The 17,196-nt window shown below is 53.4% G+C and overlaps 1 protein-coding gene across 1 annotated transcript in view; it reads left to right on the top strand.

Moving 5' to 3' along the window:
- The window catches only part of DISP3 (dispatched RND transporter family member 3), a 57,982-nt gene that overhangs the window by 4,393 nt on the left and 36,393 nt on the right, over positions 1–17,196 (top strand). Inside the window, exon 2 of the mRNA XM_060622655.3 lies at positions 15,404–16,502. Coding sequence (XP_060478638.2) covers positions 15,407–16,502 — 1,096 coding nt within the window. The 5' untranslated portion in view covers positions 15,404–15,406. The remainder of the gene's footprint in view (positions 1–15,403; positions 16,503–17,196) is intronic.

Below are 17,196 nucleotides of genomic sequence, written 5' to 3'. Positions count from 1 at the left end.
TGAAGAAGCTTTCCTAAAGCTGTACACCTAAAAGAGGCCACACTGGGGTCAGATTTTAATCAAATAAAGCAAAAGACCCTACTTTGTCCAGGATTCTGCATTGTTTCTGGTATTCATTCATTCATTCATTCATTCACTGAATGAATGGTTTTTGTCAAGAAACCATTTACATGATGGTTTTGAAAAGAATGTAAATTCCTCTGCTGGCCCCACCAAGGGTGAAAGGTGCAGGGCTGTCCCCTGAGTTTAGCTCTGGCCCTGTCTCAGGGAGAATGGGTTTCCAGGGCTGGGACTGGGGGCTTTGCCTTTGCATCTTGGATTGTCACCAACCATGGGAGCCCAAACCTGTCTGCCTGTGGAGGGGCTCAGGCAGGAGCCCCCGGTGAGGCTTGGACTAGGAAAACGGTTGACCTCTGTGACATGCCAGGGCTACCGATGGGGAGGTTACTTCAGAGGGGGTGGGTTACCCAGCATCATGCAGCACATTGGTGGTAAGGCCCAAACGCCAGGGAGCCAGGCTGGCCGCCTTGAGTATGGGAAGCATCCAAGTGGCCTCCAAGAAGGAGCTGAGCCGATACAGACGGGAAAGATAATACTTCTCTTCCAAGTGCAGGGGTGAAATGCAGCTGGCTTTCCCTGCATTTCACACCAAGTCCTCTCCCCCGCACCCTGCACCCCCAGCTCAAGCCTGACCCTGCCGACCTGCCCAGGTCCCCACCTATGCATCATCATGAACAACAACATTAGCAAATACAGAACGCTGACCGTGTGCCAGAGGCTGAAACCTCCTCTACAAGAAAAAGCCTTCTCCTTACTCCTGCAATCCCACAAGTGTCTGCCTGGGCAGACCCATTGTGTGCCAGGCACTGGGCGCAGAAGTGGAAAAGCCTGTCTCTGTCCTTGGAGGGCTCACCAGAGTCTCCCATCCTCACCTGGCGTCTCCTCCCTGGAGCAGAGGTGATGGGTGAAAGTGATGGCTCCTCTAGGTCCCCCACTAGAAGCAGAAGAGGAACCCAGGTGTCTGTCCTTTGGGGCTCAGAGGACATGATCCAAACAAGCAGTCATTCCAGGGTCAGGAGGAAAGTTTCCCACCGGTGGTGCCCACAGCACACCTGGGTGCTCTTCCTAGCATGATGTCTTGGTGGAAGATGGGATGTAGGGAAAGCTTGTCCCCGCCCAACCATCTGCCCGAGGCATCCGACACACATACTGGCACCTGGACGACATGTCCTTTGCCAAACCTTGTTACTAGAGGACACATGACTGCCGGCTGGAAGCTATTCGTATCATGGAGCAGAATGTGGAGATCTCCTTGTCTCTGGGGAAGGCGGCTTAAATGGGGCTGAGCTGGGCAAAGGGTTTGACAAACTGGCGGTCCTTGGATGTTTGTGGGGAGAAGTATGTGTCCCTCCCTCCCATACTGGCCTTTGCACTGTCCTGGGGGTGGTTTCTTGTGTTCTTAGCTGGGAGAATTCTCCAGAGTGACCCGTCTGATGATGATGATGATGATGATGATGATGATGAATCTTTTTTTAAAAAATTTGGTTAGTTCAATGTTTATTTTTGAGAGAGACAGAGAGAGAGAGACAGAGAGAGCATGAACAGGGGAGGGGCAGAGAGAGAGGGAGACACAGAATCCGAAGCAGGCTCCAGGCTCTGAGCTGTCAGCACAGAGCCCAACACGGGGCTCGAACTCACGAACTGTGAGATCATGACTTAGCCAAAGTCAGACATTCAGCCGACTGAGCCACCCAGGAGCCCTGATGACAGTGATTCTAATAATGGCCAACATATTTGGAGTGTTTACTGCTTGCCAGGCACTGGGCTTAGAGCTTAAGGGGTGTTATAATTTCATCCTCATACCTGCGCCAGGGAGGGGCAGAGAGAGAGAGAAAGAGAGAGAATCCCAAACAGGCTTCGTGCTGTCAGCATAGGGCTCAAACCCACGAACTGTCAGATCATAACTGGAGACAAAATCAAGAGTCAGACGCTTAACTGACCGAGCCCCCTGGGCACCCCAAAGCATTACTATTATTATTTCATTTTAAGGATGAGAAATGTGAGGCACAGAGAGACAAAGCAAGTTGCTGGTGAGTGATGGCGCTTGAGACACAGGCAAGCTGGGCTCAGCACAGACCCCAGATGATGATCGAGGCCCTTCTTTGGCCTTTATCTTGATGTAGGTCTCTAAAGATTGCAGCCAAAATACTTTTCGGATCCTTCAGTAATCTGAGTAACTTGTACGTATGGACTGGGGCCGTGTCCCGGTTGACAGGGTGACATGGGTTGACCACTTGCTTCTTGACTGCCAAACAGCCAAGCAGGCCATGTTTCAGATGTCCATATGCGTGCCACATCTGGCAGACTGGCGGGACTTGCCTGCCTTTCTTCCAGATGTTTCCCCTTTTCATGCCGTGTAGACACAGCTGGGACTCAAATCCCTCTGGACATGACTGCATGTGCGAGATCCCTGGGTGAAAAGTATTTGCTGGTTTTAAAGCATCATCTTGTGGCTTCACAAAGGCAGGATGTTGGTTTTGGTTCCTCTCTGCCATCCAGGCCTGAGACACATTAGGCTAAGCTAGAGAGAAGTCAGGCTTTGGAAAAGTGTCAGCGGCCAGAGAAGACCCCTCCTTCCCTTCTTCAACTGAAGAAGCTGGGGGGAAGCTGACTGGTGAAGAACATTGCAGGCTAGTAACATCTGCACGCTCCTTGCAAGGGCTCCTGACTTTCTGACCCTGTTTTCCAGAGGCTTTGAGCAGATGGTTCCAGAGTAACAGAGCCAGGAATTTGTGATGAGCAGGAACATGTCAGCCAAGAGGTACTCTTGGGCATTAATGACCATGAGAATAGATCCGGGGTGGGAAGGTTCATAGAGTCTTCTGGAGAAAAGGAGTTCAAGATAAAGGTAATTTAACAGAAAGTCTTTAGTTTAGTTTTAATTTACTGTTTCAACCATTTTTTAAAAGGTTTATTCATTTATTTTTTAGAAAGAGAGAGAGAGCAGGAGAGGAGGAGAGAGAGAGAGAGAGAGGGAGAGAGAGAGAATCCCAAGCAGGATCCACACTGTCATTGCAGAGCCTGATGTGGGGCTTGAACTCATGAACCGTGAGATCATAACTTGAGCGGAACCAAGAGAGTTGGACGTTTAACCAACTGAGCCACCCAGGTGCCCTGGAAACTCTTTATTTTACAGCAAGCACCATCAGGTGAATGAATGAAGACAATGAATGAATGAATGAATGAATGAAGGGGTAAATGTAGAATTGGTAAGTGGGGCTGGCAGACTTTGACAGCCAGGACCTTGATCTGGCAGAGCCTGACCTCAAGTACTGACAAGGGGAAGGGACCTGTTCTTGTCCCCTGGAACACCCTTCAGCACAGGATCAGGGAGAGATAGTCTGAGTCCTTGAACCTTGGCGCCTCACTGCGTGCCCCATCCCCATCCCATTCTGCAGGACCCTCCGGTCACAGGTGTCCTCTGGCTCCTGGCCGTGGCAGGCATTGAAACCCAGAGGCTGCACAGCCGATGGGGGTTGCAGCCCAGCACCCTGTGAAATCTGTAGCATTCTTTACCTTCCCAGCTGCTCCCCTAGCCCTCAGCCACCCTATTTGCTCTCTTGTCACACTTCTGTGTCCTGGCCTTGTGGGGTCTCCGAATGACGGAACTGGAAGGTATCTAAAATCTCATTGCGACCAGCCCTCCCATTTGACAAAGGGCAAACTGAGACCCAGGAAGGAAGACTAGCCTGAGATCACAAGCAAGGAGGAGACAGAGCCCCGTTACTGTGGAAGGATTTGGGGTGGGGATTCCCACTGACTTAGGGTGATACTGCACCACTGAGCAGAGGTGGGGTGGGGCGGAAAGGGACTGGGATTCTTGAGTCCAGGTAACTTCACTGGGGTCTCTTGTGGTCCCCGCAGCTGGGAGCCACAGCCAGTTGCTGGGGCCCAGAATCTCCTGGGAAAGGCAGCGGAGTTGAGGAAGGATGCTTAGAGATCTGCTCTTTATCCCGGGTACTCTGCTCTGCCTGCTCAGCGTGGACCCTTAATTCCTGTCTCTGTAGACAGCTGCACCATCACGGGGTGTGGGGTGAGGCCAAGAGCCCGTGTCAGACTCCCCACCCTGTCGGGGGCCTCTGTGCCACTCCCCACTATAGGCACCCGAGTTGTCATCATCAGTGTAGCCAGGAAGCCCTTCCCCGGAGCCACTGACCGGTGTGGGCACTGAAGGTGCATTTCTACCTAGACACTCAAGTCGATGAACTCACTTGCTAGTCCCAGATCCTCCTCTCCTCCCTTCCCTGGGGCCTGAGCTGTGCCTAGGCTGTGGCCAGGATGACTCTTTGAGGGGGGGGGGGGGTGCAGACCCTGAGAAAGACCAAGGGAGATGGAGAAGGCGCTCACCTGTGTGTGCACCAGCAGGGATCAGGAGGGCTGATTCCAGAACTCGGAGAGTTTCAAACATGTAAGGCTCAAATAAAGTCCAATATAGTGAGGAGAGTACCGAGCTTATCAGAAATCCGGTTCAAAGAAATCCGTTTACTTCTTTTAGCCTCAGTTCTTGTTTGCAAATTGGAAATAATTCCTAGGACTTGAAACCCCACGTGAAAATGATCTACAAGCTGTAAGATGCTGCGTAGACACATCCCCCAGGATGTGAGGGACAGGGGCAGGGCTGGCTCTGTCTTGGGGATGCAGGGTCTGAGCAGCGTCCAGCATCTCCCCCCTGTGCTTTCGGCCGGTGCTGGCCTCCTTGGCCCTCCGCAAGCGTCAGCAGCAGGGGCTGGGGAAGCTCAGAGTGCTCAGAGGGGACATTTACCCTAAGGACTCTCCCTGTTTTTTTCCTGGCAGTCAGGCTGGGGTACAGCCTCCCTGGAGCTCCATCCCAAATCAGTCGTGGTGGCCTCTCTGTGGTCTGAGCACTTCGTATTATGTGCTTTTTTATCTTTGGTGTTCCAATTTACCTCCATGCTTGTCTTTCGTGGTGTGGGGCTGAGAAGGGTCTTGCAATGTCCTTGGGCCCACAGATGGGGTCTGGGGGCTCTGGGGGGGTGGGGGTGGGAAGGGATACAGTTTCCAAAGCCTCCCCCAGAGCTGATTACTGACAGGTGGCCAGCCACCTGCTGTGTCCCAGCAAAGCTGATGGCACCTAGGACGTACTGCTTGGCTGGTGTCAGAGCAGGACCCTCCCAACATTTCCCCCTCCCCCAGTCATACAACAGCTACTGAATGCGGTGAAGGGCAGCCCTCTGCCTTTCCTTTGTGTCCCCCTCTTGGGCAGAGGCCGAGAACACAAAGCGCGAGGGTGTGAGAGCGTCTCTCCCCAGGTGGGGGACCGCCATCCAGAGGTATTAAGTGACTTGTTCTGAGTGACACAGCAGGCCAGTGCCGAGGCCCAGAGGGCCGCTTCTTCTGCCCTAGATACACATCCCCCCGCTTCTGCCTCGTTCCTTGTCCCTGAGCTTGGAGCTGCAGGGAGAGCTGGCTGGAGCCAGAGATGATAGGGGAATCGTTTTACATATTTGTTAATCAGGTCTCGGAGACAGAGAAGGACCCCAAGCTCATCATCCACGAAGGAATCCAATTTGGCTTTTATGGCCATGGTTATTGGTCGTGTTTTGTGGGAATCTTTTTATTTTTTATTAACCTAGCGGTCTGGGGCTGGGGAGCTGATTGGCTACTGGGCCCTGTGGACACTGAAGTCCAGACAGCAGCCAGGACTTGGGACCAGGGAGTGGGGAAGAAGTGGTGGGAGGCAGACAGGTTGGCCTGAGCATGTAGTGAGGGTTTTCAGGAACCTTCTGACCCTTCAAGCAAGGGACGCCTGGGGGCCTGGCTGTATTTTGTGGCCTCTGTAAGTGTTGCTGGTTTTATTAAGCTTTCATTGCCTCTTCTTCAGAGATGCCAAGGTCGCCTGGAGGGCTCCAGGAGTCCGGACTGATGGGTCTGGGCTATGAGGTCTGAGTTCCTAGGCGGCAAGAGGTGTGGGGGAGGGGCAAGAGGTGTAGAGTGGGGCAGTCTGTGTGGAATCCCTCTTAGCAGTAGAGCACAGAGGCTAAAATGATGGGCTCTGACATTGGGCCTGCAGAGGCCCGGATCCCCGCCCCACCCCTGCACACTGCCTCATAGAGCTAAGGCTGGACCAGAGAGGACATAAGTAAAGTGCCCAGTGCTGGGCACACAGCAGTGCCTGGTGGATGCGAAGCTCCCTGCCCAGGCCCCTCCCACAGCTTCTGCCAGAGAGTAAGCCCTTGGCCTGCTGTTTTCTTTCACTGCTGGTTGAAGAGCTGGTTGGCAGATCTGGGCGGCCTGTGTCCCTCTCTCTGGATGTAAAGTCCTGTTCCTGGCCCAGATGCTGTCATCTCTTCCCTCCTCATGGCTGGAGGAAGAGGTGCTTAGAGGAGTGAGCCCTGAGTCCATCCACAGGGCCCCCTGGGGGTGTGGTGAGCCTGCAGAGAGGCAAGCATGAGCCGCAGGAAAGGGAGTGCCAAAGGCTAGACCACCTGCCGGAAGAAACCACGGGGAGCTGGGGAAGGTGACCAGGACAGCAGAGTCTTTCAAGGAATACTCCCGGGCCGCCTGCAACAGAATCACCCGGGGAGGTGGTGTCACTAGATTCCTGGGCCTTGCCCGCCCCGCCCCCCCCCCCCCCCCCCCCCCCGAGAGTCTGAATGACTGGATCTGGTGTCTGGCTGAGAAGTTTGCACTTGAACAAGCGCACCTGGTGAATGACCCATGTTAACATCTGAGGGCCAAGGTCGTAGAGAATGAAAGAGGTGGCTCCGGCCAACGTACAGCCCTGCACAGGAGCCGGGGCCGGATTTAGGGTTCTCCCCATCTCTGAAGCCCATACTGATCGCACCAGCAGCTGTGTGACTCAGTAAGCAGGTGTCACCATCGCCATTTCACAGATGGGGAAACCGAAACCCCAGGCGCCCAGCCAGCGGCAGAGCCAGGGTCTGACTCCAGGTGTATCTGACCGCAAAATCCATGCTTAGCTCCCCACGTCCCCCCGCCAAAATCAGGCCCTGATGCTCTTGGTACCCCAGATCCTTCTTAGTGCTGGGGGGAGGCCAGTTCTGTTCCCCTGAGCCCACTAGAGAGAACACACAGAACGGCGGAAGGTGGCAATGCTCTGGTGACCATTAATACTGGATTCCTCTGGTGCTGGCTGGGACATTCCCCGGGTGATATATTGACCAGAGCAAAGCTTGTTTGCCTGATATATATTGAGCTGTTGGGCTTACAAGTCAGTGCCCAGTTTCCTCACCAGCTGTCAACCCCGGGAGGCCGGCTGTCCTTCATGTACTCTGTCTCCGCAGCCGGCCCCGGTCTGGGGAACATGGGGCCTGGACAGGCTCACCGCAGAGCCCCTGCCGACTCCCTCCCTCCCACCCCTTCTGCCTCCCTATAAATAAGCCCAGATTTGCTTTGTGAGAAGTGGTCATGTGTGTCCTTCTGAACTTCCTGCCCTCTGCTGGCACATTTAGCTAATGAGGATATGGTGTTTCTTGAGGGGCAGGGGGTCTGAAGGGGAGTAGGGGCACGTGTGAGCTTCAGCTACAGCTGCAAAGCCAGGTTTCCTCAGGGCTGGGGGAGGGGGCGGTTGGGGGGGTAGATGGGGGAACTTCTTGCTGAGGGAAGGGTTCAGACACGCCCTGAGAGCCTCCCAACCATGCCCCACCCTCTACGGATTTGGAGGGCATTGCCTGGCTCTTTTGCCATTTTCATTTGAGATTCTGGGTAGGACTTGGGTCTTCTTGAAGGAAGACCTCTAGGATCTAACTGCTGGGATGGGGCTCCTGCCTCACCCCCACTTTCCCTCTGAGAAAACTGTATTAGAAAGAAATGGAACCAATAGGATGTAGGCTGATGGATGGATGGATAGATAGATAGATAGATAGATAGATAGATAGATAGATAGATGAATTGGCTCACATGAGTTTGGAGACTAAGAAATCCCAAGGTCCACAGGCAGCAAGCTGGCGACCCAGGAGAGCCGATGGTAGTTCCAATCTGAGCCCAAAGGCCTGAGAACCAGGCAAGCAGATGATGTAAGTTCTTATCCGAAATCCAGCAGGCTTGAGACCCAGGAAGAGCCGATGTCTGAGACTGAGTCTGAAGGCTGGAAAAGACTAATGCTTCAGCTCTAGCAGTCAGCAGAAGCCCTGTCTTACCCGGCCCTTTTATTCTAGTCAGGTCTTCAACTGATGGGATGAGGCCCACATTGTGGGGGGGTGGTCCTCTGCTTTCCTCAGGCTCCATATCCAGGATCATGTTTGGTCCAACGTCTGGGCATCCCATGGCCCAGCCACACAAAGGTAACCAACACACCCATGTTCCCATTGGAGGGAAGGCTAGGCTTCCGAGACTGATGGGGACTTCCTTTAAGTCATGCCTTGAGCTGACAGGTACTGAAAGCAGAGTGATTTTTAGGTCTTGCAGTGCTGGTGCAGGCTTGCTAAAGAGCAGTGGGTTTTTTCAATGGGTATTGCCATCTCAGCTCTCAAGAAACTGACGGGCCACCTGGAATGCAGAAATGATCATGGGCTTCAGAATCCGTAGACCTGAGGTTCAAACTCCAGTTTCACCCCTTATTCGCTGTGTGACCGTAAGGGAGTCACTTAACCTCTCTGTTTATTCTTCTGTTAAATAAGGACGCTCCTACTGCCTCCCTCGCAGGGCTGGTGTATGAGGGAGGGTGGAGAGAGTACCTGGACCTCGCAGACACACAGCTAATTATTAGATTGTGATTATCTTAATGGGTGGCAGAGTTTCTGCAGTGAGTTAGTGGGGCTTTTAGCTTCACCCCATCTGGGTGATTTGGCCCCAGTTTTACCACCACGTCTCCACTGCTCCTATAGCCTCCTGGCCTGAAATGGAGTGCCCAGGTCTTGGAGAAGGGCTGGGGATTCAGGATGGAAGGCACATAGCTGGGGCATCTGGAGGGAAGACGGGGCATCAGCAGATAGGGCATTAGGACACTGCTGCCCAGGAGGTCTCTCCCTTCTCCTGTCCGCCCTTCTCCGCCTCAGATGAGCTGAATTCACCCAAAGGCGCCGACCCAGAACCAGGAAGCAGAGAAGGACACGATGTCCCCCACTTCAGTGTCAGGGGAGAATGGGACCGTTCAACTCCAACTGTCTCATTTTGAACTTGCACGCACATCTCTCAGCCGAAGGGTAGAAGAATCAAACACCCCAAGATGTTTCTGAGGACCAGCGCCGCACCAGGGAGGCAAAACACCCCGAGACAGGAAGAAAAAGCTGATTAGCTCCTAATTGCCGTTAAATTATATATACATGTATGTATTTGAAGTTGAATCTGCATGTCTAATGTGACTTTTAGTAGTCTGGCTGGGATAAGGGAATGAAGAAGGAATGCTTCTGTCACCCATCACGGGAAGGAGGGACGTTGTAACCAGCGCTGCAGGCAGGCTCTGGCGTGGGGCCATATCCCTGGGAGCCATGCTGCAGGAGAGCAAGAACTGGGTCAAGGGGGTCTTTGAGAAAACATCACCTCCCACCAAAGCCCCATCCTGTCCAGGTTGGGGGGCGGGTCCATCTGGCTTGGGACTTGAAGAAGGCCTCTTTCCCTAGACCTTAAAAGTCGTTTCCCTATTTGGCTCTTTGGGAGCACGTGCCGTCTTCTCCGGGCCTGGTGGCTCCCAGGGACTGCCAAGAAGTCCCCCCAGAATCTGCCGATGGAGCAGACTGAGCACTCCTTCAAGCCGGAGTCCTGGCTCTGCCACTGAAATAAGACCTTGGATGAGTCCCTTCTCTTTGCCTGGTCTCAGTGTCCCTATCTGGAAGACAAAGGGATTGGACTGCCTGTGCTCTGATGCCCCTTCTGGGACATGATCTACTCCCTGTTCATTACAGAAAAATTTTAATGTTTACTTATTTTTGAGAGAGAGAGAGAGAGAGAGAGAGAGAGAGAGAGCACGAGTAGGTGAGGGGCAGAGAGAGAAGGAGACACAGAGTCCGAAGCAGGCTCCAGGCTCTGAGCTGTCAGCACAGAGCCCGACGCGGGGCTTGAACTCATGGACCATGAGATCATGACCTGAGCTGAAGTCAGACACGACTGAGCCACCCAGGTGCCCCTCCCTGTTCATTTTAAAGGCCCCTCTCAGGTCACCTGGGTGGCTTGTCGGTTAAGCCTCCAACTCTTGATTTTGACTCAGGTCATGATCTCACAGTTCATGGGTTTGAGCCCCGCTTGGGGCTCCTCGCTGACAGTGTGGCGCCTGCATGGGATTCTGTCTCTACTTCTCTCTCTACCCCTCCCCTGCTTGTTCTCTCTCTCTCTCAAAATAAATAAGCTTAAAAAAAAAAGACCCCTCTCTTTATCTCAGGAGAACAGGAGATTTCCACATTCACTCACTCATTGGCCTTTGCCAGCTGCCTCTCTTCCAGGACCTTCTGTTTTCTAACCAGGGTCTCTCCTGCTGCAACTCAGTCACCCCCCCTCCGCATTTGCTCTCCTTTGGGGACAGAACCCTCCTCCCAGGCCCTATTATCCTAACTCCTCAAAGAGTTGGAGGCTGTTCACAAAATCCCTTCCACACACATACACACACATTCTATTTTTAAATAAGGTTTTTTTTTCTCATTCTAAAAGTGAGGCTACACCTGATCATTGCAGAAAAATTGGAAATAGACAAGTATAAAGGAGAAAATGAAAATTACCCATAATCCTCCCAGGTAGAGATAACCATTGTAAGTGTTTTTTTTTTTCTTTTAATGCATGTGGAATTTTGTTTTTTCTGTTATAATATTGAGATTATGCTTCAAATGTGGCTTTGGATTGCCCCATGCCTGGCCCTTAACACTGAGCCAGGTTCCTCCCTGGGCCCCCCAGGGCCTACCATTCCCTTTCAGGCACCTGCCCCTCTTGATTCCCCCAAGAGAAGGGAGACCTTTTTTTGTGGATGTCTCCACCTTGTCTCCTGGGCCCCTGAGAGGCTCAGAGTTCAATTCTGACCATCTCTGAGTGTGTGTGTGTGTGTGTGTGTGTGTGTGTGTGTGTGTATGTATGTAGGAGAGACAGAGGCAGAGAGAGACAGGGGAGGACAGAGAGGACGTTGGGCACTGAGCAGGCCTACCATGATGAAGACCATGAAGGCATAATGGAAGTCGGCTCATGACGGGTCCCTCATAAGCTGTCCTTAGTGCCTTTCCATGGAGCAGCTGGAGCTCCTTGCTCGGCTAATCAATTCCCATCATTTGAGAAGGGAAAAGAAATGTGCAATTTGCTGCCCACCCTGTGGAAAAGCCCGAGGAGGTGGTTGTCCACTGAGGTGCTGCTGTCAGACCCCACCTGCGAGCTGAGGCCTCCCTGGGTTTGCTGAGGGTCTCTCAGACCCCACCCACCCTTGCTGGCCTGCAGACCAGGGCTTCTCTGCAGCTCAGCGGGAGTCACCACTAGAGGGACCTGAGGCTTTACCATCCCAATGCCAGATGGGGGAGACAGGGCCCCAGGAGCGGATGGACAGGCCCAGGGCCACACAGAAAGTTGATGGCTGAGCCAGGCCTGCAGCCGTGGTGGTCAACCACCAATCTGGTGTCATTTCCCACGTGGCAGCTTTTCTTCCCAGAGGTAGAGAAGACAAGCGTGGGGGCGGGAGGCATGAGAGACAAAGAACTCATCGAGTCCACTTCTTGTTTGTTCATTTCACCCTCTTCAAGATCCTCCCCACCCCAGGCAGAAGAAACCATACTCCTGGCTGCATGTGTATATTGTTTGGTGATCATCCTCTGTCCCGGGGGGAAGTTCTAATACCTAACCCAGATTCTCCAGAGATTCCTTTACCTTTCCTCATTCGACAACTATCCGAAACCCAGAACCCCAGCAGGGAACATGACAGCCAAGTCCCTGCTCTCTTGGAGTTCATGTCCACCCGGCTGCGGGGCTCTCACTGGGAGGCAGAATGGCTGTGCCCAATTTTCTGGGCACTTCAATCCAGAAAATGTTGTCTGCAGGGCACAGAGTCAAACGTAGGGGACAGGGACCCATTATAATCGTTCAGTTACTGTTACTATGTAATCAATCATCCCCCAAACTTAGTGATGTATGACAACCAGTGTATTATGCTCCTGGACTCTGTGGGTCAGGACAGGGTACAAGAGACGGTGGCTTAGCTCTACTCCATGGTACTTGGGTCTCAGCCGGGAAGACACGAAGGCTTGGGTTACTCCTTGGCCAGTGGTGTCTTTACTCACACATCTGATGGTTGATGCTGGCTGTCAGCAGGAGCTCCCGCATGTGGTCTCCCTTCCTGTGCTAGTTTGGGCCTCCTCTCCACATGGCAGCTGGGCTCCAAGGACAAAGCATCCCAAGAGAGCCAGGGGGGAAGCCTGCCTCTCCATTTGCCAAGCTCAGAGCCACTTCTGCTGCAGTCACAGCCCCCACGCTCCTGGATTCAAGGGGAAGGAATGCAGACATTACTTCTTGATGGGAGAAGTCTCAGTCATACCATGAGAAAAGCACATGAGACGAGAGATATTGCTGTGATCATCTTTGGCAAATGCAATGAGCCATGTGAGTCTTCCAGTTCACAGCCTTGGCGGAGGAGCAGATATATAAAAGAACAGAAGCAGTCATTTCCCAAGCACTTACATGTACCAGGCACTGTGGTCAGCCTGCTGTGTACATCATCTGATCACCTCTGTGATGATGACTACTGGTAGCCCCATTTTATAGATGAGAAAACTGAGGGTCAGAAAGGATACATCGCCTGCTCTAAATTGTATAGCTGGGACCGACATCCAGATCTGTCTGCCTCCAAAGCCTTAGCTCTTAATGTCCTACTATATTGCCTCTCCCTCCTTGTCCCTGAGTAATTTGTACCCCCTAAGTGTGGTGAGAAGTTTAGATGGGTCGCTGGGGGCTTCAGATCTGGGAAGGCTTCTTGTCAGAGGTGACACTTGAGCAAGACCTTGAAAGATGCATTAGACTCCTAGGGAAGGGAATGGCTTCGCCGGTGCAACAGCAGGATCCCCCAAATCCCTCAGGAAGTGCTGCCGTGACCCAGAATCCTGGCCTTGGACCCCCGCTCACATATCAACATACCGTAAACTATACATCTTGAAAGGCAGGCTGAGGCTGGGGGCAGGGTGGATGGACCCCAGAAAAAGAGGCAGAAGTGGCCTTTGTCCCTCCCTCTCCACCATATTGCCATCAGCATCCTCCTTCCAAGGCTGGGAGTGGGGGCGAAGCTCCCACCTGCCCCCACCTCCACATGCAGACTTAGTTCTGCCCCTTGGACATGGGGTGAGTCTGAGCTGCCTCTGGTTCACACTCAGGAGTTCCTGCTAACACAAATTGGTCCTGGGAGCATATGGCGTCCCCTCGGCCAGAATGCTTTAGGGCATCGCAAATGGGAAGTTTAATGATCTCATCTTAGGATAGGACTCTTGCATATTACAGGAGCGGTTCCCATCCCCTCCAGGCCTCTCTCCCTTTCAAGTTTTCTGCTTTGCCCTCCTCTTCTCCCACCCTCCTCTCTGTTTCCCTTTTTGCATCTCTGTCTGCCCACCCCCCACTCAATTCCCCTCTCCTCTCTGTCTCCTCTTCCCAGCTGTCTCTGTCTCTCATCTCTCCTGTTTCCTGTCTCTCTGTCTCTGTTTCCCTCCTTCCCCTCACCCTCTCTTCCTCACTTTCTCTGGGCTGACGGCAGCCCCCTCTCTTCCCGGACAGACCGTCTAATTGAAATGGAGCACTCTAGAGAATGTTAATAGGAAAGGCAGCATTAATTAGCCAGCTCTGGTATAATTAGCTTCCTCTTCTCGCTGTCTGGCGTCTAACTGGATAATGAGTCTCTCCCCGTCCAAACTGAGGACAGGAGGGACAAGGGGAACAGGCCATGCCCGGGGATGCCGGAAGGCCTCCTGCCTTCGGGCCACCCTGCAGGAGTCCTCAGGCTGCCCGGGCTGCCCTCTCCTGCCAGGCCCTCCTGCTGCTTGTGCCCAAGTCTTGGGGAGACAGATGCCTGGCCCCTGCTCGTGCCCAAAGGTTTGATGTTGCTGGCGCTGCATGTTAAGTGGCCTGAGCCTGACAAACAGTGGCTGCAGCTGCAGTGTCCCAAAGAGGGGGTGGGGAGCTATTGAGAGTTCTTGAGGAGAGCTATGACAGCTCTGGCACAGCCCCATCCATGGGCGACCGCTAGGCACATTACAGCCCCCAGAGGGGAGCAAACAAATCTGCTTACGTGACAGATATAGTAACTAATATACTACCCAGACTGCAGCCCTCCTCACAACTGTGTGAGGCAGGAGTGGCCACCTCTGTTTTATAGACGACAAATTGAGGTTCAGAGAGGTTTACTGCCTTGCCAATGTTCACCTTACCAGGACCCAAACTCCCGATTCCAAAGACCACGTTCTTTCCTCCTACCCTGATACTTCAGAAGGTATTTTATTTATTTTTCATATGAAATGTATTGTCAAATTGGTTTCCATACAACAGCCAGTGGTCATCCCAACAGGTGCCCTCCTCAATGCCCGTCACCCACTTTCCCCTCCCTCCCACCCCCCATCAACCCTGTTTATTCTCAGTTTTTAAGAGTCTCTTATGGTTTGCCTCCCTCCCTCTCTAACTTTTCCCCCTTCCCCTCCCCCATGGTCTTCTGTTAAGTTTCTCAAGATCCACATAAGAGTGAAAACATATGGTATCTGTCTTTCTCTGTATGACATATTTCACTTAGCATAACACTCTCCAGTTCCATCCACGTTGCTACAAAGGGCCATATTTCGTTCTTTCTCATTGCCATGTAGTATTCCATTGTGTATATAAACCACAATTTCTTTATCCATTCATCAGTTGATGGACATTTAAGCTCTTTCCATAATTTGGCCACTGTTGAAAGTGCTGCTATAAACATTGGGGTACAAGTGCCCCTATGCATCAGCACTCCTGTATCCCTTGGGTAAATTCCTAGCAGTGCTATTGCTGGGTCATAGGGGAGATCTACTTTAGAGTTGCTAACTATAAGTAAACGTGATGGCAGTGGAGTAACGCCTCCTGTTGGCCATGAGTTCTAGAATCAAAGCATGAAGAGGAAGTTGAGAAATCGTGTGTAGTCAGAGTCCACCCCCCCCCCCCCCCGCCCCAGTATCCCTTACACAGGGAGGAATGTCTCTTCTGTTTGCAAACGGGCTGTGATTCTCCCTTTCCTGTGGCCTCGAAAGCCAAGATCTAGTTGGGGGAGGTGATGGACCAGTAACATATTTTTCTTTGTTTCGTGTACAAGTGATGAAGTTCAGTTGAGTTACATGCCCACGCGATGCAATTCCATCGCAGTATTTGTGGACGGGGCTAATACCCAGGGCTGGGCGACTGCAGCCACAGGACACCGTCTTCTCCCTCTCTCTAGCCTGCTGACCCTCTCCCTCTCCTGTAGGCTATGGACTCGGAGGATGACCCCTTGCTGCAAGACGTGTGGCTAGAGGAGGAGCAGGAAGAGGAGGAAGCAACAGGTGAGGCCTTTAGGAGGGCCCAGAAGCCAGGGCCCCGAGCTGGGAAAGGAGGGCAGTGTTGCTGGAGGCGTTGGACCTTGCCTTCCCGGCCGCCTGCCTCGGGCTTCTGGAGCACCCTGGGCTGGGCTTTCACAAATCCCTGCTGTGCAGGGCTGGTGCTCTTCCTGGGCTGCAGCATCCCCATGGCCCTGTCGGCCTTCATGTTCCTCTACTACCCGCCGCTGGACATTGACATCTCCTACAACGCCTTTGAGATCCGCAACCATGAGGCCTCCCAGCGTTTTGATGCCCTCGCGCTGGCGCTTAAGTCCCAGTTTGGTTCCTGGGGGCGCAACCGGCGCGACTTGGCTGACTTCACTTCTGAGACGCTCCAGCGCCTTATCTCAGAGCAGCTGCAGCAGCTGCATCTGGGCAACCGTTCTCGACTGGTCACCAGGCCCCCACGGGCAGTCTTTGCGGCCCCAAGGCATGGCCCAGGCATATCCCCTGACACTTCCGCAGACCAGAAACCAGCAGCCAATCGGAGTGGGCGTCTTCGGCGGGAGGCCCCAACCCTGGTGGATCTGGCAGCCAACCAGAGTGAAGGCCCAACGAACCAGGGCATGCAGAAGAATGGACGGTGCCAACCCAGCACCCCGCCCCGTGCTGTGGCTGCGGCCAATCAGAGCCGAGTCCGCAGGGGTGCCTCGCGCTGGGACTACTCACGTTCTTATGTGAGCGCCAACACCCAGACGCATGCGCACTGGCGCATTGAGCTCATTTTCCTGGCCCGTGGGGACGCAGAGCGCAACATTTTCACCAGTGAGCGGCTGGTCACAATCCACGAGATTGAGCGCAAGATCATGGACCACCCGGGCTTCCGGGAGTTCTGCTGGAAACCCCATGAGGTGCTCAAGGACCTTCCACTAGGGTCCTACTCCTACTGCTCCCCACCCAGCTCGCTCATGACCTACTTCTTCCCCACTGAGAGAGGCGGCAAGATCTACTATGATGGCATGGGCCAGGACCTGGCCGACATCCGGGGTGAGCAGCCTTGTGTGTGGCTGGGGACACAGCCTGCTGGGGAGGGCCTTGTAAGGGGTGGAGCCCTTGGGTGGGTGGGGCTTGTAAGGGGCGGGGCCTCAGTGAGGCTGAGGGCGGGTCTTCATGAGATTGAGAGAAGGTACTTTAGAGACCCATGGGAAATTTGGCCATGGACTCACACCTGAAGGAGAATGGGGTGGGACTCCGCTGTGGGCAGACTCAGGCTCGAGCTGCCTGCTGGGCGTGACCTGAAGGTGATACAGCAAAAGACTGGCAGCAGGGTAGGATGTGAGATGGGATCTGAGAGAGGCAAGGAAGGTTTGGGTGCAGAGCTGGATTGTGGAAAACTGGCCAGTTAAAGAATGGGTGGGGTAGGGCTTGGGCATGAGTTTGGTTAGAGGGAAACCCAGGTGTGGTTAGAGGACCGGGCATCTAATCAGAGGAAGATAAGGGAGAGAGACAAGTTGAAGGGAGACCAAGGCGGGGTTAGTTTGTAGTAATTTAGGGATGAGACTTGAAAGGTGGGGTGGGGCTAGAGAATGGTCGTGGGGTGGGGCTTGGGTGCTTGGGTGTGCCTTCTAAGGGGCACACGGGCAAGATTCTAGGCAGATGAATGGGGACTGTAATGGAAAGGTGGAACTCGAGGGCTGCAAAGACTGAGCCTTGGAATTAGGTGAGGTTCACATGCAAATAA

This window comes from Panthera onca, chromosome C1 (assembly GCF_046562875.1).
Source record: "Panthera onca isolate mPanOnc1 chromosome C1, mPanOnc1 haplotype 2, whole genome shotgun sequence".
NCBI lineage: Eukaryota > Metazoa > Chordata > Mammalia > Carnivora > Felidae > Panthera > Panthera onca.
Note: the sequence above shows the minus strand (reverse complement) of the source record. Positions and strands in the feature narration are given on the sequence as shown.